At 40.8% G+C, this 26715-nt stretch overlaps 1 protein-coding gene across 9 annotated transcripts in view; it reads right to left on the bottom strand.

Annotated features, from left to right (window-relative positions):
• Window positions 1–1043: 1043 nt before the first annotated feature.
• Window positions 1044–26715, bottom strand: part of Ntng1 (netrin G1) — a 346569-nt gene continuing 320897 nt past the window's right edge. For 4 of the 9 annotated variants that reach the window (XM_060392866.1, XM_060392869.1, XM_060392868.1 and 1 more), the window contains one exon: window positions 1044–3867. In XM_060392866.1, the coding sequence (XP_060248849.1) occupies window positions 3638–3867 (230 nt within the window). In that variant the 3' untranslated portion in view covers window positions 1044–3637. The remainder of the gene's footprint in view (window positions 3868–26715) is intronic. The other 5 variants (XM_060392871.1, XM_060392872.1, XM_021654035.2 and 2 more) reach the window with 3 other exon arrangements.

Below are 26715 nucleotides of genomic sequence, written 5' to 3'. Positions count from 1 at the left end.
TGCCCCCACTTGTGGGCAAGTGGGTATCATACCCTCCTTGTCAGGGAGTCAACGTGGTAGGTGAACTCACATTCAGATTTCTGAAGTGGAAAATTAACCCATACTAGCTGTTAAGTGCAAACAGACAGTTACATACATTATGAATCTATCATGTAACTCCATGCTCCCTAGTGTCCTGTGTGAGCACAGACACACCCTTGACTTAGAAATAAACAATAAGTGAAGTACAATAGACCATTTAAAGACCATCCCATTTCAGAATATGGAGGGTTTTTTTTTTTTTGTATTCCCATATTACTAGATGATTGTAATCTAGCAATTATTGGTGGAGGATGAAGGAGATGCAAGTAAAGACTTGGTTTCAGGGTTTCCATCTAAAGATTCATAGACTTGAGTAAAGTCACAGGTCCAGGAAATGGCCAATGGGACACAATAGAAACCATTGAATTGTGGGGTCTATACCTTCTTCCAATAATGTGCTCAAGGGTGCGCACTGGCTTCAGGAGCCCCCTCTGTCCTGTGGGGGCATCTAATTAGATCGGATAACTGAGGCAAACACAGAGGAGGATGAAAGTGCCCCTTTAAATATTTGCCCTTAGATTGTGTGGTGTCATCCCGCCTTATGGCAGGAAAGATAGATTACTTAACCCCTGTAACTAGTGACACTTTCTATAAAGCTGGCATTTTAAAAGCCCCCCTCCCCTTTTTGAGTTTTATACACATCAATAGTGGGAAGAATGATGCTCCGATGTTGTAGGGCAGTTGATATGGCGTGGGATACGTTAAGGAATCTTCCAGGAAACAAAATAAGAGCTCAAACTTCAAGTGTGGGCACAAGTTAGTACATCCGATTTGCCTCAGTCCTGTCTCAGTATAGAGTATTACAGACTCAAAGAACTCTAGAAAGCAGTAGAGAAAAATCCTGTAGGCTGGCTTTTTTTTTTCTTCAAATAAGTTGACTTTTTAAAGAACTTAGAATCCATATTAAAAAGAACATTTCACTTGCATTTGTTATATACCTAAAAGTGAATTTTTATTAAAAGCAGATCACATCACTTCAAGAAATTCAGAGAACTATATCTAAGTACACTGAATGCAAGATACTCCTCATCAATTTAGATTCTTATAGCCTCATGAAGATAAAATGCAGATGAGTTGATTTAAATCAGGCCTTCATTAAATTTCAGAATTAGCTTTTGGAATCCCACGTATTGAATTGTGCAGCGTCTGATTCCTGATCATTGTGACAAAGATGTGAGTGGATAATGACAAAGCACACCGCTGCCAGAAATAACACAGTCTGCCTTTGGTTTGTGCTAATAAACTATAAGACAACTTAAACTCCATTTTAATATCAGAAATCCACCTCATTAGAAGTAATCTCACACTCTGTATGCTATCAGAATTTTCATGTGTATTCTTTGGTGAGCCGGAAATATAATTTTCTATTTATGCTTCTAATGTAAATCTGCCATTTCTGGTTGGCCACTCTGGCCCTAAGCCAAAGCGCTAATTTATTTCCTCCATCTCCCCCTATTTTTTTTTATATCAGAAAAGGCTGTTGGTTTGAATAACAAACATTCAATCGACTTGGACGTGGGGTGGCAGGCAGAACAAGCATTACCTGCTTACCTTTTATTGCCTTCTTTGAATTGGCTTTTCTGGGAACAAAACCAATAAGACATGCTGTTCCTTCATCTAGTTTTGACTCGGGTTATTTATCAGAAGACATTTCCTCCCCACCGGTGCAGCAAAGACTGGCAGTAGAGTGAAGAATTCAGCCTGCCATGAAGCCTATGACCTAATTCTGTCATAGGTCATTGTCCCACCAAGTCATGTAGGACTTCATTGTCCTTAAGCGTCTGGCTCGGTCTCATAATTATTTCTGATTCCGAGAGATGCTGTTGATAATACATTGGTCACCTGCAGGGTGGCAGTGTGCTGGGATTGAACAGACACTGTTTCAGCCCCCCAAAACTTTGCAGTGTTTCTCCCCTGCCCAGATCCCTTTGCTGTCTTGTACAGTAATTGGCCTAATAAAAGGCAGAAACAAGAATTTATTACACCTTGGGCAGTGCTTGAAACAGACTTTATTCTCAGGAACAGCAGTTATGTCTACTTGCTGCTGTATATTTTGATATTTCATTTAAATACTTAGAATATATTCAAAGTCAAATTGCTAATCACTCAATATCCCTGCTGCTGTCCTGGTTCCCCAGGTGGCCTCTTATGATACTCCATGTAAACACTGTATTTGGAAGGATACATAGATCAGCATCCCTAGAGTCACATGATCACCATAAATCTGTGAAAATAGCATGACTTAAAAATAAAAAAAGTCTCTTAGTACACTGCCAATAGGCTTTGGCATAATCTTGGCAATCACTTAGATATTTCTTTCTCTCTGTTTTTGCGGTTATAATTTTTTCCCAGGTGGAAAATAGTCTCATGTTTTGCAGACGTTGTCCAAGCTAGTGACCATCAATCCATCTTCCTGGATTACTAAAGTAGTCAGCTGACTGTGTTCAGTCCACACAGAATCAGTGGAGTGAGTGTGAAACTGTTGGGTGGTTGCTCCTCGCAGCTTAAGAAACGGCAATACGAATTCCTGATATCATTTATGCAGGAATTTTTATTCTTTAAATCTTCCAGTGTTAAAGCAACAAGAAAACATTTAGAATGTCCTTTGGTGGAATCTTATTACACTTGCTATATATGTAAACTGATATTCTTTGATGCCAGCACGCTCGTTGCCCTTACAGAGAAATCTCTGCACAATGAAACAAAACAAAACTAAGGAGGACACAAATCAAATGTCAGTCTTTGCTGATTCGAATGAGATACGTCAACAGATTGTCTGGTAACATAAACTGGCAATAATACAAAAAATCTACATATTACAGTATTTCAAGAAAAATAACTTCATTTGAATACAAAAGGATAGATACACTTTCTCTTTCCTCTAGCCACTCACTCTTGTGAAGTGGGTGTGAGCCGCACTGGGATCTCAGTGCCGCTAAAATATACAGGGGTATGACCGGCTTGCGCTTTGGAGGGGGCTGTTACACGTGTGTATCACTAACATCAGACAAAGAAATCTTTCAACCAACAAGGGTTACAGAGCAACGTTCACTAAAGCACAGGTTGGAAGGGATTCGGGGGGCTGAAGCAGGCCAATATGGCAGCTTGTAACAGATTTCCTTATACCCACAATGCACCTGACAGCAAAGAATGCTTCTATTTGGTTGGTCCACACACGGGGCAGAGCGGTACTAAGGTGCACCACTGAAGAGTAGCGAAATGTTTCTAGGTTGGTTGATCAGTTTGTTTTCCGTCTTTCCTTTTGGGGGCGCTCTCGCGGCCTTTCCAATCCGCAATCAGCTCTGCAGCTGGCAATGAGATTCGCAGTGGTAAGAGCAACAGCTGCCAATTCCTCTGGAGTCGGTGATGAACGGTCTTGACTCCGATGTGCGATGTGCTGTCCGGGTCTGAGAGATATGGCTTAGTTCAGTTAGGCCCTCTTCTTTTGTACACTGTGTTGGAGCGGGTGTGCGCGTTTTTCTGTGTTAGTAAGCAACCGCTTGCGTTGTGTTTGCTTCCTCGCAGCACAGGCCTGTCGGAGGGCTGGGTGTGACCCCTAGAACACCAGGGGACTGGCTGTCCCCAGCAGCGCGGTCAGCAGCAGCAGTGCTGGGGAGCCCCGCGGGGGTGCTCCCTGGCCGGAGTCGGAGCCGCAGCTGCCTGCCTCCTCGCACCGCAGCTTCTCACAGAGGATGCCTGTGTAGGCGGCTGGGCACAGACAGCGCACATTGTTGTGGCAGGTCCCTCCATTCTGGCAGTGCAGGAGCTCATTGTCACAGACATTAGCTGCAGAACGAGGGGAGGGGCGGGGAGGGGAGGAGAAGCAGAATCAATTTAAGTTCATCTGGAACATCATGTTTTCAGCTTTTAAAAAAGAAATTCTCTATCGATCTTGTGCTCCCCCCAGCCCCCTCCACAAACTAAGCATGTGACTCCAATCTCCAAACAAAATGTAGTTGGCTGCCTTTGTTTTGATCATATTAGGCCTTTTCATATTGTGTGTGTGTGTGTGTTTTTTTTTTTTTTTTTTCTTTTCTTTTCCCTGTGATCTTGGATATTCTCCAGTTCAGGGTATCTAATACTAAGAAACGCAATACTCCTGGTTTGGAAATTCTTATGTACGTGGAACCTGCTGTGACCTCGTAGGTTTTTAAAGGACAAGTGCCTGATACAAGGATGCAGAACCTTGAAGCCAGATAAATGCTGTTTAAAATGCAAAGCACTGTTGCCAAAGTGACCAACAACCTCTAAGGTCAGGACATCCATTGTCGCTGCACAGATTCCATCCTTCTCGCGCATGCAAAGAGGCCACAGGGAAGCAGGGGGATGCGGGCTTTGGATGTGAGGAAAGTAGCATGCTCCAGGCAGGCGACAGCCAGATGGGAAGAGGAAAAGCTTGTTCTGTGGGAGGCACGTGAGGAAAAGCAGTCACATTTGTCCCTGACAGCCCATTAGGGTTTTTATCGCCTTGTAAATATAGGAAGTAGAGCCCAAGGTTACCTTGATTTGGGAACAGTAATAAATGCAACCGTGAAACCCTGATTACCAAAATTTCATTACATCCATCAAGGAATAGAATCAGGTTGGAAAATCAAGAAGCAGTTCCTGACTGAAATTCATTCGCAGCCTCTGTCGCAGAACTTTCACCTCTAATAATTTCTCATATCTTCAAGATCCCCGTTATCCTCATTAATTCAATGTCTTGTATTCTCTTAGATAATCAAGGTTTCACTGATTTAGCAGAATGTTAAATAGAACCCAGGGAAATTAACACAACAACAAAGAATAAGAGAGCCAAGAACGAACGCTTTCCAGCAACAGATGCTGCTTAAGCGCTGAACACACAGACCACTCTGGACAGGGGCGGGCGGGCACAGAGCAGAAAAAGGAGCTTTTTATAAATTATAACAGCTTCTCATTCAAAATAATGTCATGGCCCACTTTCTCCAAAGATGTCACATGGACACACACACACTGCACACACTCTGGTGCTATTAAATACAAATCATTTTAATAAATTAATCCCACCTTCCAAGTAATAACTCTAGATAACATTTGCTTTGCCCATTAATCATGTTCACTACTCATGTCACCTTCAAGAGGGGCTTTGTCCACACACGCAAACATAGGAATGCTCTTGTGTGAACGGTTGAGGAACAGTGGCACCGGGCGTACACGGAGCTAATAATAAAGTACCCTTGACAGGGTCCAGGGCGACTACATTCCTCAACATTCCAGGGGCCAGAGAAGACAGGTACATAATAAATGGTATAATTAGCAGAAGTAAATTGTTCATGTTTGAAACACTGGTACACAAGGTAGCGTCACATGGATTATAAACATCAAGCATACAAGCTGCCTTTTGGGGTGGCTTAGATTGAACCCAAATTGTGGTATTTTGTCAGTCATTTTCAGACATGTCAAGATCTATAGCTATAAAGCAAGGTTCCCAAGCTTTTCCCATAGGGTAAAATCCTGGTGGGTTTTGATTTTGTTCATTTGAAAAGGATACATAGGTGTTCAATACCTTGCTTTGCTTATACTTCAAGAAATATCTGCTTAATTGGGACAACATGGGATAAGCAGATCCAAGTAACCATTTCCATTTAAAGTTAAAGATTCTGAGCATTTCTTGTTCTAGGCAGCAGAGTGCAGAATGGGATATTTCCTTTCATTTGGGCACTAGGCATAGGGAAATATCTGTTCCATCAATATCGATAATTGCTTGCCTTGAATAATTGAGAAGAAATCAATAGTTAATTAAATATCACTCCCCTCTTTTTTTCGAAGCTATTTTTCTTCCTCTTGGACTGGAATGTAAAGCAGCTGTTGAGCAGAGGTTTCTTTTTTTCTGAGAAGCCAGTGATTAAGTTAAAGTTCAATACCTTCCCTACATGTAAATAATCTGCTGGTTGATTTGGATGGTTGTGAGAATTTAATAAATACACAAGGAACAGATGCAACTGGGGATTAATCATCTCATGTGCTGGGAGAATATATCTTGGGTAATACATAAACAGGAAAAAATGGAAAATAGCATACGTTTTATTACTTTAAAATTCACTACAGAGCACATTACATTTGGGTTCCTGATGGTGCCTATCCTGTTAAAATTCAACAAGTGCAGATTTCACTGTGCATACACTACTATCTAATGGCTGGAATCACATGCCAGAAATACATTTAAATCTAACTACAGTTCTTACCTGATGCTTCTAACCTCATGCTCCATCTTCATGTCATTTAGTACCAAAATTCTGATGGTTAATGAACAAACTAGATGGTTAAGTATCAATGAGCTCTTCTTCGTCATGTAAAACCTTGTACTGAATACCATGGGGACAATGAAACAAACGCAAAGTGTGGTCTCTCTTTTCACAGAGTTCTAATGTTCTTAGGGAGACGAAGTGATCTAGTGTTCTAGTGTTATGTTCTTTAAAATGTCCTTATTGGTTTCATCCAGCTTAGCCAACTGTCCATGCCAACATCCCACTATGCTACCTTTTGTGGTTATCACGCTAACTGCCATAAAAAGCTCACAACTTGGTGGGAAACGACAAACACAATCAGAAATAGCCAGACAAAGCATTAAAAAGGCCACAAAGTAAGTATTTGAAAAGTGTTAGGCAATCACAAATGATGGTGTCCATGTCTTAGAGATTAGGGAAAAAAATACAGAAAAGGAGTTGCAGTAAAAAAAAAGGGGCACAGAGGCAGATACTGGTCAAACAGCATCATGGGAAACTATGAGTTAAAGCAAAGAGATGCAAGAGGGCCAGGTAGGTTATTTAAGAATTTATCATTGAACATTGATCCCTTCTCTGATGTTGCAGGTTATCTGCTGGATCCCACCAACAACTGACCCCAGAGAGAGAAGAACAAAAAGGAGGGTATGTATGAAGGTATTTTTTTCTTAGGTAATGACTTGCCTTAGCCGTACTGTCCAGCAATGACCCTTCATCTCAGCTTTGACATTTGGCCATCTTCTCCAGTCTTACCCATGTTATCCTTATTCCCTTGCTTATCTTTACTTAAAACCAGATTCTCAGTGAGCCTTGGGATTGCCTGCACCATCCTGGTAGCATATCTCTAAAAGATTACTACAGGTGTAGGCAGATACCATCTCCTCTTAGAGATGCGTTTATAATGTACATGAAGTCTCTCATTCAATTAGTTTCTGGAAAGCCCGACTTCTGTCTTGCAATTTCCCAGCCACTGAGTGATAACCACTATTACTGTCCAAGAGTTACTTTTGTGCCCTGTTTCCATTTTCAGTCCTCAGATACCTATTATCTCATTTTCTTTAATAATACTTCTTTGTTGAAAGACCTAGGATAGCTTGCTTTCTCTACTAAGAGACACAACGATGATCTCGGTGAATGATGAGTGGGCTCTGGTTGGAAGGCTGGATGCATGAAGGACAAAGGAGGCTACTAGAATGCCAGTAGCATTTCATCTGTGGTTGTTTGTACATATACTGCAGAGTTTGAGAAATCGACAGCCGGAAGCTGTCAAAGGGAAATGAGTCAGTTAGAGTTTTAAATGAAAAGGAAAGCTGAACATAGTCAAAGATAGACTGGAAACAAGGACCAGATGCTGAACAGAATGGGCAAGGTTGGAGCAATGGAGAAAAGAAGGAAGGGCACACAGGAAGACAGTTTTCATAACAAGTATTAGTGATTTAAAGGTCAAATTTGAGTATGTGGATAAATCACGAAGAGATTTATTAAGAAAAGGAACTAGGAGAGGAATTCAGTTAGAGCAGTCAATGAATATTTTTGGACTTACTGACTTTGTAAATTCTTCTAGAATGTTTTGTTACTACTTGGGAAAACTACTTCAAGGTTCAGGAGACAGTTCACTATGCAGATGGAGATGTGGAACAAGGGTGGTGAAGGTCATTGTCATCAAAGTGAACAATCTCATGGTGGGAGAATGTCAGTCAGGACAAGAGCCCTGAAGAATACAGGATTCTCGGCCATATGCAGAGAAAGCAACATCACGAAGAAGGGTTGGAAGAAAATGTCAACAAAATTCAGTGGTCATATGGAGTGAAAGAGTAGGAGAAGAAGGACACTTTGAATTGGACAGAGAAAATGTGTAATTTAAGTCTTGACTGAACCAGCCAGAAAGAGTTTGGAAATGATTAGAAAAAGCACCGGGAAAATTTGGAGAAAACAAATGTTTATGGAAGCCCTTGAACATCAATAGTTCTCAATAATTTGGAGATTATGACTCCTAGAGGATATTAGTAACTAGATTATGTTTATTTATTTATTTTTGGTTATCACAACTGGGTAGGGATAACATACCATGGATGGGTAGAGGTCATAAGTGCTGCCATATATACCATACCGGCTGGGACAGCTTCCTCCTCTAGCAACAAGGAATTATTCCTCAATTAGTGTAAGGGGTAAAATGATGACATCGTGGATCAGAATGCAGTCATAGCTATGAAAGCAAACAGCTGTTTCTGACATTCATTTGGAAAAAGGGCAGGAAGCAGGTTTGTCAGTTCTAGATCAAAATAACATCAAGTTTTCAGATGCACAGCCATTGGAAAGAAAGGAACTGCAGGTAAAGATCTTAGAAACACTATCGTGGATTGTCTTCTTAAAACTGCTTACAGTGGAAGAAGAGGACCCAAAGGCTTCTTTGCCTTGTGATTTGCTCCTTACTCCCATGGAAGTACGGGTATCAGCACTCATAGCCACTTTCAAACCATTTAGACAAGATCTAGATGAGGAAACTCCTATCAGTTGAGGGGAGAGCTTGAATGGCAATCTATGTACACTATACCTCATATGGCAGGGAAAAGTCAAGAGAGCATGGTGAATGACATCAGACAGCACAGTGGTCTGTATGCTGTGATATGGCTGATGCCAGGTCCAGGAGTTATGGAATCACCCCTTAGACAATAAATTTCACACTACATCTCCAAACTAGTGTGATTTCAAACCACACGGATGGGGCAGAGATATATGTTAACACCGTTTCTGAACTGCTACAACTTTTCGACAGAATGGTGCTCAAATTCAAATCGGCTCATACAAACATAAGAGTAGAAATGCCAAAGTTCTAGGCTGACAGTGAGAAACACACTGACATCTATAATGTCATTCCTGTCTTCTGAGGCAGGAGGCTGCTATGATTTCCAACTCGGCTTCTTAAAAACTCATGTTGAAGTTTAGTTGACATTGTAAAATCCTTAAAATGTGGGACCTTTCAGATGTATTCTTAAGAGGCACACATGATGGGATAATGGGAATTTCTCTTTCTGCCGTTGGATGTCTTCTAGCATTTTATGATAAAATGCTAGAACTTAATGATAAAAAGAACTTTTAGCTCATAAATAGCTATTTATTATTATAAATTATTCTGTGACATTCTGTTATGGTAACACAAAATGAACTAAAATGGATTGTTGCTGTTTAATAATGATGCCCTTTTGCACTGAACTGCAGAATCTTTTTCATCACAAAGTTCTAGGCATCCATCACTAACTTGTGGAACTGTCATGAGGATGAACACCCTAATGCAGCGTTCATGATCTTTCTGTTCTGTATTGCGTGAAGCTGTAGATTAAAAAGATAGCCGGAAATTTTCACCTAGCATGTAACTTTCAGTTATATCTCTATTTGGTGTTTTTCTATACCGATCAACTTCAAACTGAATTTAATTGATGCCATTCATTTTAAGTTTATATAAACTTTCATTGTTATTGACTGTAAGGGTTCTTATCTTAGTAAACAGGGAGCTTCATTTTTAAATCCCTCATATAACCTTTGACCAAAGATTGGATGTGAATCAACTTTTGTTATGGTAAAGTCTGCATCAGATACAGAAAGAGCTGGCATTCCTTTGGTAAACGCTTGAGTGTTTTTGGTAGGTTTCCCTTTATTCTATTCTCTTTTTACTGTTGATGAGGGTAGTTTATTTATGACATAACTAATATAATACCACATGACCTGTGACCTTCTGATGCTCCAGTATTTGGAATGGTTTCAAATACTGTGCCTAAGATGATCAGAAGACACTGGCAGGTCAAGTGTGAGACTGAGGATTGTGTGGTCAGAATGTGGAGTGTGGAGTCTTAGTGGAAGGGCTGGGGTCATCAGGGTATTAGGATAGCTCTGCTTACGGCTTTGCTAAGCAAGCCACAAAGAGGATAACGAAGCCCTCAGAACTGCCATGATCTATAAAACCACTCTGCATTTCACAGGGAGAAAGTAGGAGCAAGTATGACTTCTTCATTACTACTGTTTATTCTATACCTTCGATGAGGAAAACCAGAAGGCTGTCACTAAGTTATTCAGTTCTTAAGTGTTTTTTTCTTTTTGTAGGGAAGATGGGGGGGCATGTAGGTGTGCACTGTATATGTATATGTGTGTAAATGCCTGTGACGCATGTCTACGTGTACATATTATGTGTGTATATGTATGTAAGTGCATGTGATGTGTGTCTATGTGTGCACATGTATGTGCGTATAAGTGTGTGCATGTTTATGTGTGCACTTATGTGTATAGCTATATGGGTGTTCTTGAGCACCATGTACATCTGTTCTTCCCAAACAAGTTATTTTCAAAATATGAATTACATAATCTTGCTTTCTTTCTTTTCTATTAGTCTCGTCCGGAACCTGTCAGAAAGCAGACCTAGAAATGCTACTATGTACTCAAAGCGGGCAGCAAGTGGGACTTAGTGTCATTCCTTGTTCTATTCATTTTTCCTTTTGAAACTGAAAGGGTCACTTATTCCCACATGGTCACAACGATCCACCGCATTACCGAAGAAACGTTTTCTCGCTGTGTTTGTGTTTGGTTCAAAGCTGTACATTTAGGCTGGCCCTGTCCATGAGCTGCTGCTATGTTTCAGCAGTGCTGGGTCTGTATTTATAGACTTGAAAGTTTCTCTTTTTGGCTTTGTCTCCTGAACTTCAAGGAACTGATGCAATGCGTTACCATGACAGCTTTTCTTGATGGTTGTATTAATAAAGTGACCTCTGCCTTCACCACTTGAACCGAGCCCAGGATCGCTGAGGGAAAGATGTTCCAAATTGTTCCCATCCTTTGCAAAGAAACGTCAAAGAGCGAATAACCTCCACCAAGCAGGGTAATAACAAAGGCATGGGCGCTGCACTGAGGTCTCATTCAGGTGTTTGAGAGCTGGTAGCAGGGGGCTGAGAAGCCATGATTATGACCCATTTACACAGCCTTTGTGGCTGTTTTACTATATTGTGAGCAAGACAGAAAATAGAACATGCAAGTTAGATCCTGAGGTATGGAAAAAACTTTACAGACTGCAGTAGAGTTTGGGGGAAAGTTCTAGGCACACCAGCCACATTCCTCTTTAAGCACATGTGTCTTTATTCACATGTGTTCATGAGAGATGGTATGGCATGCAAGGAAAATTCGGAGCCATTTTCATCTTGAATTCTGGTTCAGATCGTCACACATTGACTTTGAGATGATGACTTTATGGTGAACTGGCTAGTGATGTCTGTCCATCCATCTTTAATGAGATACTTACTTTCCAAGTGGTGTACATATATTGGGCCAGTCCAACTATATATATGCGTGTATATGCATGTGGCTTTTCATTCGGTGACAACTATAACATTAGGGAAAAGTAGCTTTTCTAAACTCCCTTGGGTTTTATTTACATGATTCATTTTTAGGTGTGTGTGCATGTGTGAGCAAAGGACAGAGGACAGACTTGGGTGTTGTTTCTCAGGTATCATCTACATTTTTTCTTTTGAGACAAGGTCTCATAGTCTCCTGGAACAATCCATGTGTGCACTGTTAACTGGCCAGGTAGCTCCAGGGGTCTGCTTCTCTCTGCTTTCCCAGCAGTGGGTTTAGCATGCATATAGCACCATGCTTGACTTTTTTTTTTTTTTTGTGGAGGTGGGGGTGGTGGGTGGATTCTGGGGATCACACTCAAGTTGTCAGGCTTGCAAAGCAAGGGCTTTATTAGCGTATTTGTCTCCGTAACCCTGCACGGCTATTATTGATAGGAGGCCTATTGCCACAAAAGAAAATAATTAGCACTTTCTCCCTCATTTGATTAGGTATCTGAAGATGGCCAGACTGTGTAATTCCATAAGATTTTAATGATAGATTTGGTAATCATTTTTATTTATTTGTTTTGCCCACCAATCTAAGTTGGCATCCCAAGGAACAAGATATTTTTTGTCTCTCACATGTACCAATAGCATAAGGTAGGATGAAGAAAAGTAGATGCTGTATTCAAGTCTCATCTCTATGGTTAATGTGGTGGGTGGACTTGTGGAAATCAGTTAACCTCTTGGTGTTCTCTTTCTTCAATTCTAATGCACAGATATTGGCTCCTGTCCTGTTTACCCATCTCAGGTTGTTGGGAGACTTGAGATGGGTTACACAGAAATGTTCTACAAAGGACAAAACACAACCCAAATAGGCTTTGTTAGTGTTCAGTTTCCTCTTCAGTCTCCCTAAGGGAAAACATTCAGGGTGGATGAGCAAGATGCTAATTCTGCCAGGGTAATGAATCGCTTATATCTCCAATCCAAGAACCCTGAAGTGAGAAGGAAAGAGAACGCCCTCCCTTGAAGGCAGCATCTGTACCTGTTCCATGGATGTGAATCTTGAGAGAGCCTGAAGTCAAAGCATGTGGTTGGTGAACATTTATATTCAATTGCTGTGTACTCCACAGAGCCTCTCAAGGTCACTTTGGGATGGCAGCGCCCTTTCTCTCAGAGGGGAAATTTATACTCACGTAATGTGTGTTCATCTGCCTCAGTTGGCACTCAGAAATGTATGCTTCCAAAGGATCAAGGGTGCTTGTGTGTATGTGTGTGTGTGAAGTGGGGGGCTGAGCGGAAAACTACGAACCTGTTTTTCCTGTTCCCCAACTCATAGTGTCTTTTTAGTGTTGAAGGTTGGGAAGAATCGGGCACAGACTCAAACAACAGACTGAAATCTGGAATCTATCGTGTGAAAGGAATCCTGATTGCTTGCTTTCCGTCTCCGCTCCTGTCTGTGTTTGTAGCCTTCACGAACAGTGGTGGTGTAAGCACAGCCCTTATGTGACAGCGTCCAGTCTGCCTGATTTCAAAGTAACAAGCCCAAGGAACAGGACTGAAGGGCCTGTTGGGAACCTGGGGAAGCTGTAGGCTCAGTGGTCAGACGGGTCTCATCTCCTTAATAGGGGGCAGCAGGGACTGACCCGAGGGAGCAGCCACCCTGTTCTGTTTCACATCTTAGCAAAGCGCTTGCTATGGCAGAGATGTTTCCCCTTGTACGATCAAGGAAACCACTGCTCACAACATCACAAAAATAAAGCCCCATTTATTTCAAAGGAGTCACATCTACTGTCTGTAGTGTTCTAGCAGGTGTGAACGAGATGGCAGGTGACTCCAGTGAAGGAGGAAGAAGCAACATCCAAATCACTTAAAGGCTTTGGCTTCACAACATGCAAAAAGCCTCAACTAATGTTGAGAAAGAATTAATTCACTGCAGATCCTACAAGCCTAAGGCTGGGCACCTTTCCCAAAGCGATCATTAACGGTGTATTGAAATCCTATTTAGGTCAACACCTTCAGACACAGATATAGGCAAGGTGCTCATGAAGACACTACTGAGAAATCACAGATTTTTCTCCTTTGGTATCACAAAAGTCACTTTTCTCATCTAATGAAAAGGCGCCACCTCTACTCCGGGCTCAAGGTGAAAGATGGCTGCTATGGGAGGTATATTCACACACAAGGGCAACAAACATCCAGGAATAGATCATCCTTCCCAAGTACAAGTCATTATGTCAAGAGAAAAGCAGATGCTGGCTGTTTACCCATGATGAGATGTTTCTCCATGACCTGCTCCATAAATGCAGATCCTGTGTCTTATATAATGAAAGCCTTAGCAAAGTGTTTGGGATAAATTGTAACCAAATAAGACCCATGTTTATATCTCTGGCTGTTGAGAGTGGAATTGATTTTTATCAGTTTAAATTCTATATTTTAAATACTATATTTTTCTTTCCAAATTGCCCAGAAGAAATATAGAGTATTTTAAATATAAAAATGTTGTTTGTGTGTTTTGTCTTCCTTTACAAATCCAAAAGAATTTATTGTATTTTGAAAAAAGTATTTTTTTTACTGAAATGATAAAGGTGTTTCATTTCATAAATGAATCGTGCCATTGTGTTCTACAAAATTTAGTATTTGTGATATTAATATATATATTTCTAATCATGCTCCAATTATCCTAAATGTCCAAAAACATCTCAGAAAATTAGTGAATTCCTACATGATCCCAACCTCATAACAAATGTTCCAGGCACTGTCTTCTTTTACCAAACATTCCATAGTCTCTGGCAAGAAGGGAACCAGCAGAACTTCCTAAATCCAATGGCTTCTGAAGACAGACGTCCATTTTTATTGGTAACTAGTGAAGCAAGGGTCTAGACACTGTTATCTTTGAAAATCAAACCACAGTAATCACTAAGGTGGACTATCCCACTCTTTTTCCAGGTAGAGGGTGTCACGGTTGAATTTAAATCAACTTAAAACCACTTTTTTTTTTCAATGCAGTTTATTCAGGAACCTTGAACAATCTTCTGACCCTGGGGAAAGCCAGCCCACAGCTTAAACAGCCTCTGGGTAGCCAACCCCAGCGTGCCACGTGGGCAATGCAGATAGGTCCACATACACGGAAGCAAGCCAGATCCTTGGCCTTAGCCAAATATGGAGTTGTTTGTGACAGAGAGCACTCACCATCGGGAAGGTGGAAGGCAGAAACCAGCTCCATCTTTAAGGCAAGGCATTACGCAGCTCTCTGCAGTTCCCCCTTTTTGTTTTAGACGCATCAGGCAAGAGTAGAGTTCTGATCTCTGATATTAGAAATTAATTGGGACTTTGTACCAATGTTCATTTAGGTGTCATCCACCCAAAGAGCATCAGACCCGTCCGATACCTTTTTCTCAGAGGCGGGACCTGGAGCATCAACCCGCATGCAATCAGACATGCTCTTCTCTGGGTGAAGCTTGAGTTTATAGGACTTTAACCTACCTTTATAAATGTTTTTATCACAGGGGAACTCTTCTTGTTACCTGTTTCCTGCTCACAGGGTCTGTCAGGATGCAGAATAGTCTCAAGCACTAACTTGATGCTTGATAAAAATTTATTAGGTAAATGCATAAAATTTGTCTAGTTTTTCGTCAGCTGCTTTATGAATGGTACATGACTATCTGTTATTAGTAGGGAGACAGCATGTGAGCTATGGGGGCAGATAGGCAAGGAAGTGGCCAGACACAGATTTCTGGATATGGAAAGCCTAAAGGTCAGAGGGCAAGAAATGGATTTTTTTTTTGATGACCTAATTTTAGTCACCTGGAGTAAAGAGCTAGGTGTATTTGCTAAAGTAAGTATGAGAGGGTAGTCACAAGGTGTTTATTTATTCATTTAAAGATTTATTTACCTGTTTTATGTATACATGTATATGAGTGTTCTGTCTTCTGTGCATTCAGAAGAGGGAATCAAATCCCATGTGGGGGGCTGAGACCTGAACTCAGGACCTCTGGAAGAGCAGACAGTCCTCTTAACTGCTGAGCCATCTCTCTAGGCTACGAGGTGTGTTTTGAAGGGAGAAGCTTGTGAAAGATTGACAGGGCATAGGAGAAGCAAACTAGGAAAACCTGAAAACAAAATCCCTTGGAGGTGTCTATCCCTCCAACTCAGGCAGAATACTGTGATGTGTTAAAGGTTCCCCTGCGTGGTTTCTAGGGAAAAACCTTTAGCAATAGGAGGGGGGCATATGCATTAAGCTTTCTTCTTTAGATAATTCAAAAGACACCTGGGGGAAGGGATGGAAGAGAGGAGAAAGAGCCAGGATGGTCAGTGCTTGGAAAAAAGGGACCACTTTCTATTAAGCAGCACACATTAGTTCTTATAATGTTCAAAGCATTGTGAGTAATCTGATGGGGGAGAAGAGGTGTCTTTGAGGCTTTGAAGAAACTTAGTAACATTTTTTGTTTGTTTGTTTGTTTTCAAATGGGAAGTTGATTAGTTAAAGTTGGAGCACAGGCTAAAAGTCAGAATGGAGCTGTATCATGTTGGGGTAGGAGGAAGTTACAGACCTGTTCTGGGGATATTGTAAACAGGAGCAAGAAGATTTTGTATTAAAATGATGTAGGGATTATGAAAGACAATCTGTAACACCCCATGCTGTGCTGAATACAATTTTGTTGGTTATTGTACATCCTGAGGAGGAGGCCGAGAACCTAGCATTGAGAAATGCAAGTGTCTAGGACTAAAAGAAGATAATTGTGTCATTAGTACCTGTGTGTTTGTGTGTGTGCTGTTGTTGTTGTTGTTGTTATGTTTTAAAGATAGAATTTCAATGCCTTTGAGTATTTTATAAAGGTAAAATATATTTAAGTTTCCTGTCAAGTTATAGCCAAATGTCTCCTTAGAGACTTAATTTTTCCGATGTATACTTGGCAAGAGAATTCTAAATACATTCCATGCCCTCTTAGGATTTCTAAACAGCAGGGGTATTTAAGTATGAAAAATAGCTACTGAAATCACACAGCAGTAACTTTTCTTAATGACTTTTTTTTTCTATGGGAATCACTGTAATTCGCTCTTGTCCACCTCCTGACAATGTCAAACTAAGTCTTGAGAGGTGATTTTATAATGTCAGGATGAAACAAAGCCATTTCCTTGTTAATGCCAATGTCAAAGCAAAATGAATTGGTGTCAATAAATTCAAGGTGAGGAAAACAGCATTATAGAATCAAGAGAATGTGCAAAATGATGACAGGACTCATTTAGGGATGCCTGACTCTGAGTGAAAATGATTGCTAATTCTCAAAAATGCATTTGGTACTGCACTGGAGCTCCAACATTTAATTTTTTTTTCTAAAATACTTTACAGAGGTTAAGAAAGGACAAAGAGGTGACAATTATGGACGAGACCTAAGCAAATCTTTCCGGGACTGTTAGCATGGATCATGGCAGCTCCCATTGTGTTTTTTCATCTACAAATTTCAGTGACATTCAGAATCTGAAGTGTAAAGCTTAATATTTAATTGCTTATTTGGATGGCAGCATCCAAACGTAGAGCTTTAAACTTAGGACTCTCTATTTACCGTTACTGATGCCTCCTCCTCTCCAGCCATTTTGTATGGCTGTTGTGAACAGGAAGACTGTCTGTAAGAGTTTTGTAACCGCCAGGCACAGCTCTGAGTCCTAGCAAGAGAGAACGGCGTGGGTCCTTCTGTCTAAGTAGGTAAAGCAACTTCGTAGAGTATGGACTCGGTGCCTCCCATCTCATCTTTATCATTAATAAATTCTAGCCTCCTTGGTGCCAAATTGATAAAAGAAAGAAAAGAAAATTTATCCGGCGCTCCTACAATCCATACAAGCAGTGATAAAATAACTGTTTACTCACTGAAGATTATATAGATAAGAGAAAACCTGGCAAAAGCCCTCACTTAAAAAAAAAAAAAGTGTCATGGGCTGTTAAACAAGCCTGTGAATTGTGCTATAACTTCCCCACCTCACGGAGCAGAACTTTTTACAAAAACTGAACTTCAAATAGGAGGAGCTGCTTCCCAGCTGCTTAAGCAATAGGTGTGTAGAGTATGACCCAAGAGGGGCAGTGAAGTCTCTGAAGGGTTCCAGAGTGACATCTGAAAGCTCTGCCTAAGAAGAGCAAAGCTGTGTCAGGAGCTGGGGGAGACACTTCAGTGAAGAAAATATGTCTGGCAAGAGGAGTGTAAAAGCTGTGTCTTCAGGGACATCAGATCCAGATGTGGAAAGGGAAAGATCACGGAGTGGTTTGGATTCGGCTGGGAGGCTGGGTGCACTATTTCAAGCAAAGAGAAAAGACGTTAGAGTTTCTGTCTAAAGCAGACGAAGCCTTACCAATGTTAGATTATGTGTGAATGAACTAGACTTGGGTGGAGTTAAGCAAGAACCATCACAGACCATGTTTAAAATACCTTGTCCTATACCTTCAACTTTATTCCACACTTATTATTATTCTTATATTTTATGTTTTGGATTTATAACCCTAATAAAACTAAGAAGATTTTCCTAAAGTGTAAACTGCATGAAGATAAGAATTCTGCCTGTTTTGGTTTTTGGTATGCAATGCCCAGAACAGCACTTTCTAACAGACTGTGCTCAGTGAATATCTGAGTATTTCTGAGTGAATGAATAAATGAAATATATAGAAAAAAAATTCACATATTCCATATCCATCGCTTCCTTTTTGCTTCTAAAATAGCTTCCCAACTGTGTCTGTTCTTTCGCCCCTAAATTAAATTGCACAGAAGTGCTACAGCCAGATTGCGTTTCTTCAGAAAGTGTTTTCACAGCACTCTCCACTCATTCTCTCACTTGCAACCTTCAGTGGCCCCCCACTGCTAATTGGATAACAGTGTAGCTAGGGTCCCTCAGGACGTGATTAGAATCATCCTGTCATCCGCTTTGGCTCTATGAAACAGGCTTTCTTCTGCCAGCAAACCTACACACACACAGGCTCACACCGGTGTACATAGAATTAAAATTAATGTACCGGAAAGTTTACATATGCCATATATGTCGTCTTGTTGAATGCTTTAATAGCCTGGAAGAGTAGGCAGTATGAGCATTAGTATTAATGTTTATTAGTGTTAGTATTATTTCTACTTTGTCACGACCCAGGGACCTTACCCTGGAACCCTGGTGGTAGAGCAACAGAGGCAAATCTAAGCGTGATATATCTTTGGCTCTTGAGCACTGTCCATGCTACTCTCCTGACGCGTTAGTGTCCTCAGCTCGCCTGGACTTTTTGATTAGGCTATGGAGATGTTCTTTCCAAAACTTTCACTCATTCTTAAGGCCCGGCTTCTAGAGAAGCCCTACCAAGAAGACTTCCCTGGCTATCTGGACCCACTGATGTTTTCCCATCTTTGAAGCCACATGGCTGATGGTCTCAGCAGTGAGGCCCACATTGATGAGATTATCTAGAGTCTGACCAGCCAGCTTCCTCAGAATGAGAGCTGGGTGGTTGTGGCTGACACTCAGCCAGTTATTCCATTCATAACAGTTAATGTCATACCTGATGTGTTGGGAGTTGGCCTAATGTTAATTACCAGCACCTAAGATCTGGTCACACCTATCTTTGTTTTGTAAACTTGCCTAAGTAAGTTTAATCATATCTTACTGGTTGATTAAACAGCCTATACCTGGGCAGGGCAGAATGGGATAGGTCTGGCCAATGATTCCGGGCTTTGGAGAATCCCACGAGAAATCATGATAAGGACTAGAAGAGAGGAAGGAGAAGGACTCCAGGATGGGTTAGCCTGAAGAAAACATCATGTGGACAGAGGAAGGATCCTAATAATGACGTGAAAAGCTCCAGATGAAGAATATAAGCAAGTACCACGAGATTATGGGTGAAAGATAGGAGGTTTAAGGAGGATGGCATTGGGTGGGGGCTGGGAGATGGATGGTGAAGTGATTCAGACAGTGTAGGTAGGAGTATCTTCCTGGCCCAAGGTAAATAGGCAATTCTAAGTCTAACAGGTATCTGTGTCTTATTATTTGTGATAGCAGGTTAGCTAATACCGCCATGATAATCATAGCGCAAAAAACAATAAGTAACATATAGCACAACAACTTTTTATTGAGTACTATACTACTGATGTCTACCCCAAAGACTGTTACATAGATTAAATAAGTTAATATGTATGACTAAAGTAGAACATTTCCTAACATAGAGACAGCCACTCTTCTGAGTTCTACTAAGGCTGTGATAAATATTCCTTCTCCATGCTCATTTCTTGTTTTCTCAACTATGGTACAAACTATTAGAGGTAGGACATTGCTTTGCAGCTTTCGTGGTCCGCACTGATCAGGTGCTTGTCACCAGAGGCACATTTGCTAGCATTTTTCAGTGAGGATAGTAGGTATCTATTTTATTTCTGTAACCTCAGGCATATTTTTTTTTATCTTTGAATCCTAAGCATCAATGTTTTTGTCTGGCATGTCATAGAAAAGTCTCACTAACCTTTTACTTTTCAAATCATGATTTGTCAGACAATCTCTACATTTTTCAAGGCTATGGAGGGAAGACATCATTCTGAAACATGAGGAAAAGTAATCTGAGTTTTCATCCTTGCCTCCAATATTTTGCTTCTATTTCTCAGCTTGCGGGAAGAAGGAGAGTAGCTTAAAGAGAGGATTAAAGCAAACAAAGAAAGATTGGAGAAACGTGTTTGGACTGAGTGACAAGGAATTACGCACATGAACCTACCCAGAGGGTGGTGCTTGTCTTACTTGGTGGATGTCCCAGCTCTGTAGTCTGCAGATAGGAATCATGTTCACATGTTTACAAACCTCAGGGTCTTACACCGAATTGCGTCATAGGCTTAGCTCCTATCTAGGCCACTACTCTAGGGATTAAAACCATGATCAACTGTTACATGATTCCCATGAAAAGACACACAGGAAAGAGAGGCAAACTCTCCATCTACAGTCCTTTCCAAATGAGCATCCTGGCTAATTTTGGCAGTATTATTTTGCTCCCACACCAGACAGTTTTCTTGCTGCTGGATGTGCTGTTTCATATTTGAGTGATCCCACCGTGGTTGGTTTATCTGATTTTATCTTCCAGGGTTCTGATTGTGTTTTTACAGGGCCAGTGAGTGTAGGCCTCCGAGTTAATCTAAAGCCCTCTGCTGCCACTCATCCCCATTCCCCGGGTGTCTGCTCTCACAGCTGCGACTGATCATTCATATGAACCCAAGTCACACCTTTCTGGACAGGGTGCTCGTAACTTGTTTAAGATTTCAAACATCTTTTTATTCTTCATAGGATCTGTTTCGGGTGTAAACTAAGGTTTAATAAGGTTAACAATGTTGCAGGTTATAACTCATTATTCTAGTCAGGTCTACCTACAAAATTAAAGGCTCTAGCCTAGAGTCTAAGCCATGGCTGGCTTGGAGGGCTAGTTTATTCACTGACTGCAAAGAAAGAAATGATTTGTATGAGCTTTAAACCTGCTAGACTGGATAAGAACATGGCACACCTATTTTGCGAGGCTCTTTTGAAGCCCCTTCCTCTGGACTGAAACATTCCTTGGTGGAGAGAAGGGAAAGGGCTCATGAAACTCATGAAAGAGTTATAAAACTTGCATGACCCAGTCCCATGATGTAGGCAATAAGCAATTGCTGCCGGGGAGGAGACTTTTCAGCGGAGCTGTCTGCGGGTTGGGAAGGGCGCTCCACGGATGCAGGTTTTATGGGATGCTACCTATGCCAGTGGAGCTTTGCCCAGGTTTAATGATGTTGCCTTGTTGCCCCAAGCTTATAAAAGTAACCCCTCATCCATCTGCTGTAAGCAACCCCAACAAATCCATTGGTTTATTAAACTAGACTGAAGTGGAATCATACATTTGGTCTATCATTCATCCCCTACATGTGGCTCCTAGACATATTCTTTAATCACCCCTGTCATGAAAGTCATGCAACAGGAGTCATGGCTAAAGAGGTGACTTGTTGACATGAGATCCCACAGTCTGAGGAGCCAAGATGTTCTGTGTGACGCTACAGCCCTTACACGTTCTCCAAAAGGCTATGTAAGAGGCTTTATTGAGTACAAAGCTGTTGTTTCCACATATGTCAAAGAAGGGAGAAAGAAAAACACACTTTAAAAGATACTGAGTTAGGAGCAGGGCTAGTGTGTAAACTCAAACGTGGAAGCCTCATTCTCTCGTCACTCATTTTGATTTTTAGGAAACATTTTTAGAAGTTTCCTGCTTTACAGTCTAACACAGTGGTTCTCAACCTGTGGGTCAAGACCCCTTTAGGGACTCAAAGGACCCTTTCATATGGGGGTTCCCTAAGACCACTGGAAAACAAAGATTTTTACATTACAATTTATAACAGTAGAAAATAAAATAAAAATAAAGTAACAATAAAAATAATTTTATGCTTACCACACGAGGAACTGTAGAAATGGTCACAGCATTAGGAAGGTTTAGAATCACTGGTATAATAAGATTTAGAACTACCCCAAATCTTCCAAACTTACCCAAAACATTTGACTCTCCTTGCATTATAGGTATTATTTAATATTAGTCACTGATGATATGAATGATGAATAAGGATACCAACTTAATAAACATGGCATTGACTCTGAATATTATCATCAGGACACTTGCCTGGCATGACACATGTTTAAAAATCAAGTCTTCTGAAAAACATTTTTTTTTTTACACGGCTTTCTATGGAGAACTTTTGGCTTTTGTTAGCTGTAATGCCTAGATAGCTAAAATGCTGTAATTAATATTGCAGTTGTTCACTTGCTATTTTAAATTCATCATCTTGTTTGGAGGAGCAAGTGGAAAAAACAAAGGAATCATAAATTGAAATTGTATCTTGTTCTTTCTAGAACTACATAACTCACACAACAAAACTTTATGACAAAGAATTCAGTCGGTAAAGAAGAATCATGCCCAAATTTCAAGATAAATGAATTTTTATGGCCAAGTGATAAACCATATAATATAGATTTAGCTTACAGTGCTAACATCAATAGAGTCTAAACTACATTGCCAAGGGCAATAAAGTGAAAATAATGGGAAAAGATTGAATGACCATATAAAATAAAAAAAAAAAAAGAGTTTCCAGTGATTTCCAACCATTTTCAGTTTATTTCTTGAGAAGCCCATAATGAATTCATATTGATGTGGGTGGCTTGACTAATGATACCAAAATGTGTGATCAATACATGCTAACTAGGCTAAGAATTTAGCCCAGACCATTCTTAATTGGAAACTAGTCCAAGCACATTGAAAACCTGAGCTGGTATGAGGCTAGGAGAAGGGAGAAGTCTAATTTCCTGGTCACTTTAATGATGGATTTGGTAGTTGGAGGTAGCCTGGTGAAGTCTGTGTATTACCCACGATTAAAGAAAATTAGGAAGGATTGTGAGTCATGCAGACCAAGAGTCACATCCTAGATTACAAACTCAATAACTTTGGATCTTGAGATGCTAACTGACCTTTTTGAGTCTTCACTCCCAGGTGTGTGAAGAGGGTAGCAGGTTGTTACCTAATGTGATAGTTTTGGAGCTGAAAACAGATATCCATCTATTAAAAGATTGTCCACAGATGGTAACTATTTTGATTATAAAGAGGTTTATAAAAATGGAATTAAATATGATGAATATAACAAGCAAAAACATTAGTTATTTTATTTAGAAGAGATATTTAAAAATAATTTCTTTATCAGCAATTTCATCACTGAACCTTCTTAGGCTCAGTGATGAAAAGAAATCTCGTTGTTACATCATTATAATTATGTCAAATGATAAGAAAATGTGAAAGCTGCCATTTCTTTTTTTGAGCACTGTCAGTACTAACCTTTATTCTAAGTACCTTTTATGTTCTGATTTAGTTCTGTTCGTCTTATAAGGTAGGTACCCCTACCCTGGCAGCATCACATGAAGAATCCCAGATTCAAGGAAGGTGTACGAGCTTTCCAGGCTCACAGAGGTAATGGATGGCAATGAGTGGGATCAGCCTGCTCTGAAGAAATAGTCACTAGGTTCTTTTCTCTGACTGACCACCAAACTGGACATCAGCCAGCATTCACAAGTTTGTATGATGTTGCTCCTGTTCCCATCTTTCTCTCCATGAAGTAGAATTAGGTAGGAACTGCCAGAATGAGCTATCTGCGTGATAGGGGCAAGAACACTGAGCAAAAGCACATCTCTGTTCTAACCTACCTAGAAACTTAGATTTAGTACCAAGTACAAAGGCAGTCACAGACTCCAGCAGGTCCTGGCTCCTTCTACTTTCATTACCTGCTTTACTCAGAACACAGCACAAGCTGCTAATACATCTTGCCTAAAAATACTATGGTCTCACTTCCTCTTATCTGGCCTTTCCACTGACACATTATAGCACCATTGTTCACAGTGCTATAATGCTCATGACTTTTTTTTGTCACTATACTCACTGGGATCAGAATAAAAGCCACACCTCTTACTCTGGCTTCCTAGATAGTGAGCAATACAATGCCTGCCTCCCTCCATTTCATCTTAACCTCCCTCCATCACTCAGCAACCACACTTCTTGCCTTCTATTTTATGAGAGAGCCAATCTTGACTTCATCAGGAGGGGAATACTCTTTCTGGACTACTCATCTTCCAAAATTTTCCAGTCTATCTCTTTATATCTCATTGGATCTCTCTGCTGAAGTAGAGAGACCTTTGATGAGGACACCAAATGATTCCCCACCTTCTCACACCATCGTATGAGTGGAGATAGGACTGCATGCCCAGGAGCTCAACGTCTGTGTCTCTGTGCCTGTCTCTCTTACCACGCTGACCCTAGTAACCAGAACAGTGTCTGACACAGTGTGTGCTGCAAACATATTTACTGCATAAACTGGAAACTGTACGATGCAGAACACATCCCTTAAGGGCTTAAAATAGCACAGAGATAATGGGCTTGATGAGGCTCTTCTGATGGATTTTAATTGTGCTGCTGCCTCACACTTAGCTAAACTCTTCTGACCTTCTGGCTTTAAGACCTGATAGTAACAGGACGGCACAATTATCACCCAGATGTATGGGGCTACTGGGCCGTCTGGACTTAACCATCACAGAATGTGTTACAGGTGTTGTGTATGCATCCTGGCCCCAGGGGAATATTATGCCCTTGGCAATTCAGCAGAAAATCCCCTCAGAGAAGAGATCACTACTCAGTGATGGATGAACAGTTTTCAGCCTTCGTTTCCACTTTTGAGCTGCCTCCTAATTTCTAGTTTGGCATAAAGCAGGGCCAGAGACTGTTGTTCTGGGGCTGGGAGAAGGACCGTGCAAAAAACCACAGATATGTTTTCACATGGGGCCGAGTCTTCTCTCACAGGCCTCATAGCTGAGATGCCAGGTATGTAAAGATTTGTAAGAAGGCAATATCATCGCACCAGCCATGGAGGAAATCATTTTATATTCCAAATAGGAAACTATTGGATTTCTTTGTGTCGTCTAATTGCCAAGCTTCTTCCGAAGTGCAAAGCTGGTGCTGCCTGCAGAAATGATCTCTCGGAAGGCAGACATGAAGTCAGCTTGTTCTGAGAGGAGAGCAGAGAAACCATGTCTCATGGTAAACAAAGCCACTAATGACCCAAGCAGGCTAGGGGACCAGGAGTGAGGTACTGGGAAAAAGCAGAACTAAGCAACTAGGCACCAGACCTAGTTACTGGTCATGAAGCTTGTGACAATAAGCAAAACTGTGCCTTTACAACCTCTGGAAGCAGCCTCTGCCGGCACCCGCCTGCATGCTCTTTGCACTAAGTACTGCTTTTAAAGGGTTTTGTCTCCTGGCTTAGGACCGTGTTTTCTGCTCACGGTGTTCTAAAGAAACGCAAAGGAACAGAGTAAAGTCAGTGTGGAGGTGGCTGTGGCTGTGGGTGGAGGCTAGGGAGTCACACTTGCACTTCCCGGCAATGACTTCATTTGAACTTCCTAGTGTCAATCTGGATAGCTGAGGGTAGGGCAGGTGTTTGGTTTGTGATTTATTTATTTATTTTTTTTGCCACCCCAGGAGAAAATCCTTAAGTAAATCATTTACTCTGCAAGTCGCACCTGGCTGTTCAGCTCAGTGTTAAATTCCACCTCCCCTAGCCCTGCCCTGGAAGGGCTCTATGTGCCATGTTGGTGGTTTCTGCCTCTTTTCCAATAACGTTTTAACACCCACTTCCCTGTGAGAGTTGCTGCATAATGAATTTTGTCAGGAGCAATTTCTGGGGACGCTGCCCAGCCCCTCCCTCCACAAGATCATTAATCTTGACTGTGAATAATTCCTAACCACTTGACTGAATAGAAATGACCTCAAACTGAAAACACGGGCTTCTTTTTTTCCTCCTGGAAACTTATTTCCTACTTTGCTTTGCTCCAACCCCAGCTCCTAAAGTCCTGTTTTTAGGTTGGCATCTTTGTTCGACAGCAAGGGTGTTTTAAAAGCCTGTCTGGCAACTGTGGACTCAGAAAAAGAGCACTTCATAAAGTGTGTGTGCTATTTTGAAACTGAATGAATAGCACAACCTGAAGCGAGTGGCCTCTGTGTTAGGAAAGCAAAACACAACACAACTGAACCAGGATTTTTACAAAGGCTGTGCGAATAAAAGCCACACTAAAGTAAAAGACTCAAATCATATTAAAAGCATCTCCCGCTCTCTTTGAACAATATGCTTATGTCTTTGAAAAGTTGCAAAGGAAGACAAAGCAAAGAAATGGAACTTTCTCACCTTTGGTATGCTCCAGGAATAAGAGGTAGCATAAACACGTATGAAAAAAAAAATCCAGTGCTGACATTTCTCAGATGTAGAAGAAAATAATAAATATAGAATAGACATTATGCATTGAAAGGGACTTAAAAGAACATCTACACAATTTCTTGTATTGTTTTGACTCCTTCTAAGATGACAGACAGTGGAGCAAAATTAGGAAAAAATTAAATCTTATTCCTTACTAGGGAATAATGTTTCAAGTTTGAAAATAAAATTTAAGATTCCACATATAAAGACCACAGAAATTGGAATGATAAATCAGGCCTACCATTTTCTTTCTGGCATGCAACAGTGTTCTGATATGAA

This window comes from Meriones unguiculatus, chromosome 10, assembly GCF_030254825.1.
Source record: "Meriones unguiculatus strain TT.TT164.6M chromosome 10, Bangor_MerUng_6.1, whole genome shotgun sequence".
Taxonomy (NCBI): Eukaryota; Metazoa; Chordata; class Mammalia; order Rodentia; family Muridae; genus Meriones; species Meriones unguiculatus.
This window is presented reverse-complemented; position numbering and strand designations above follow the sequence as displayed.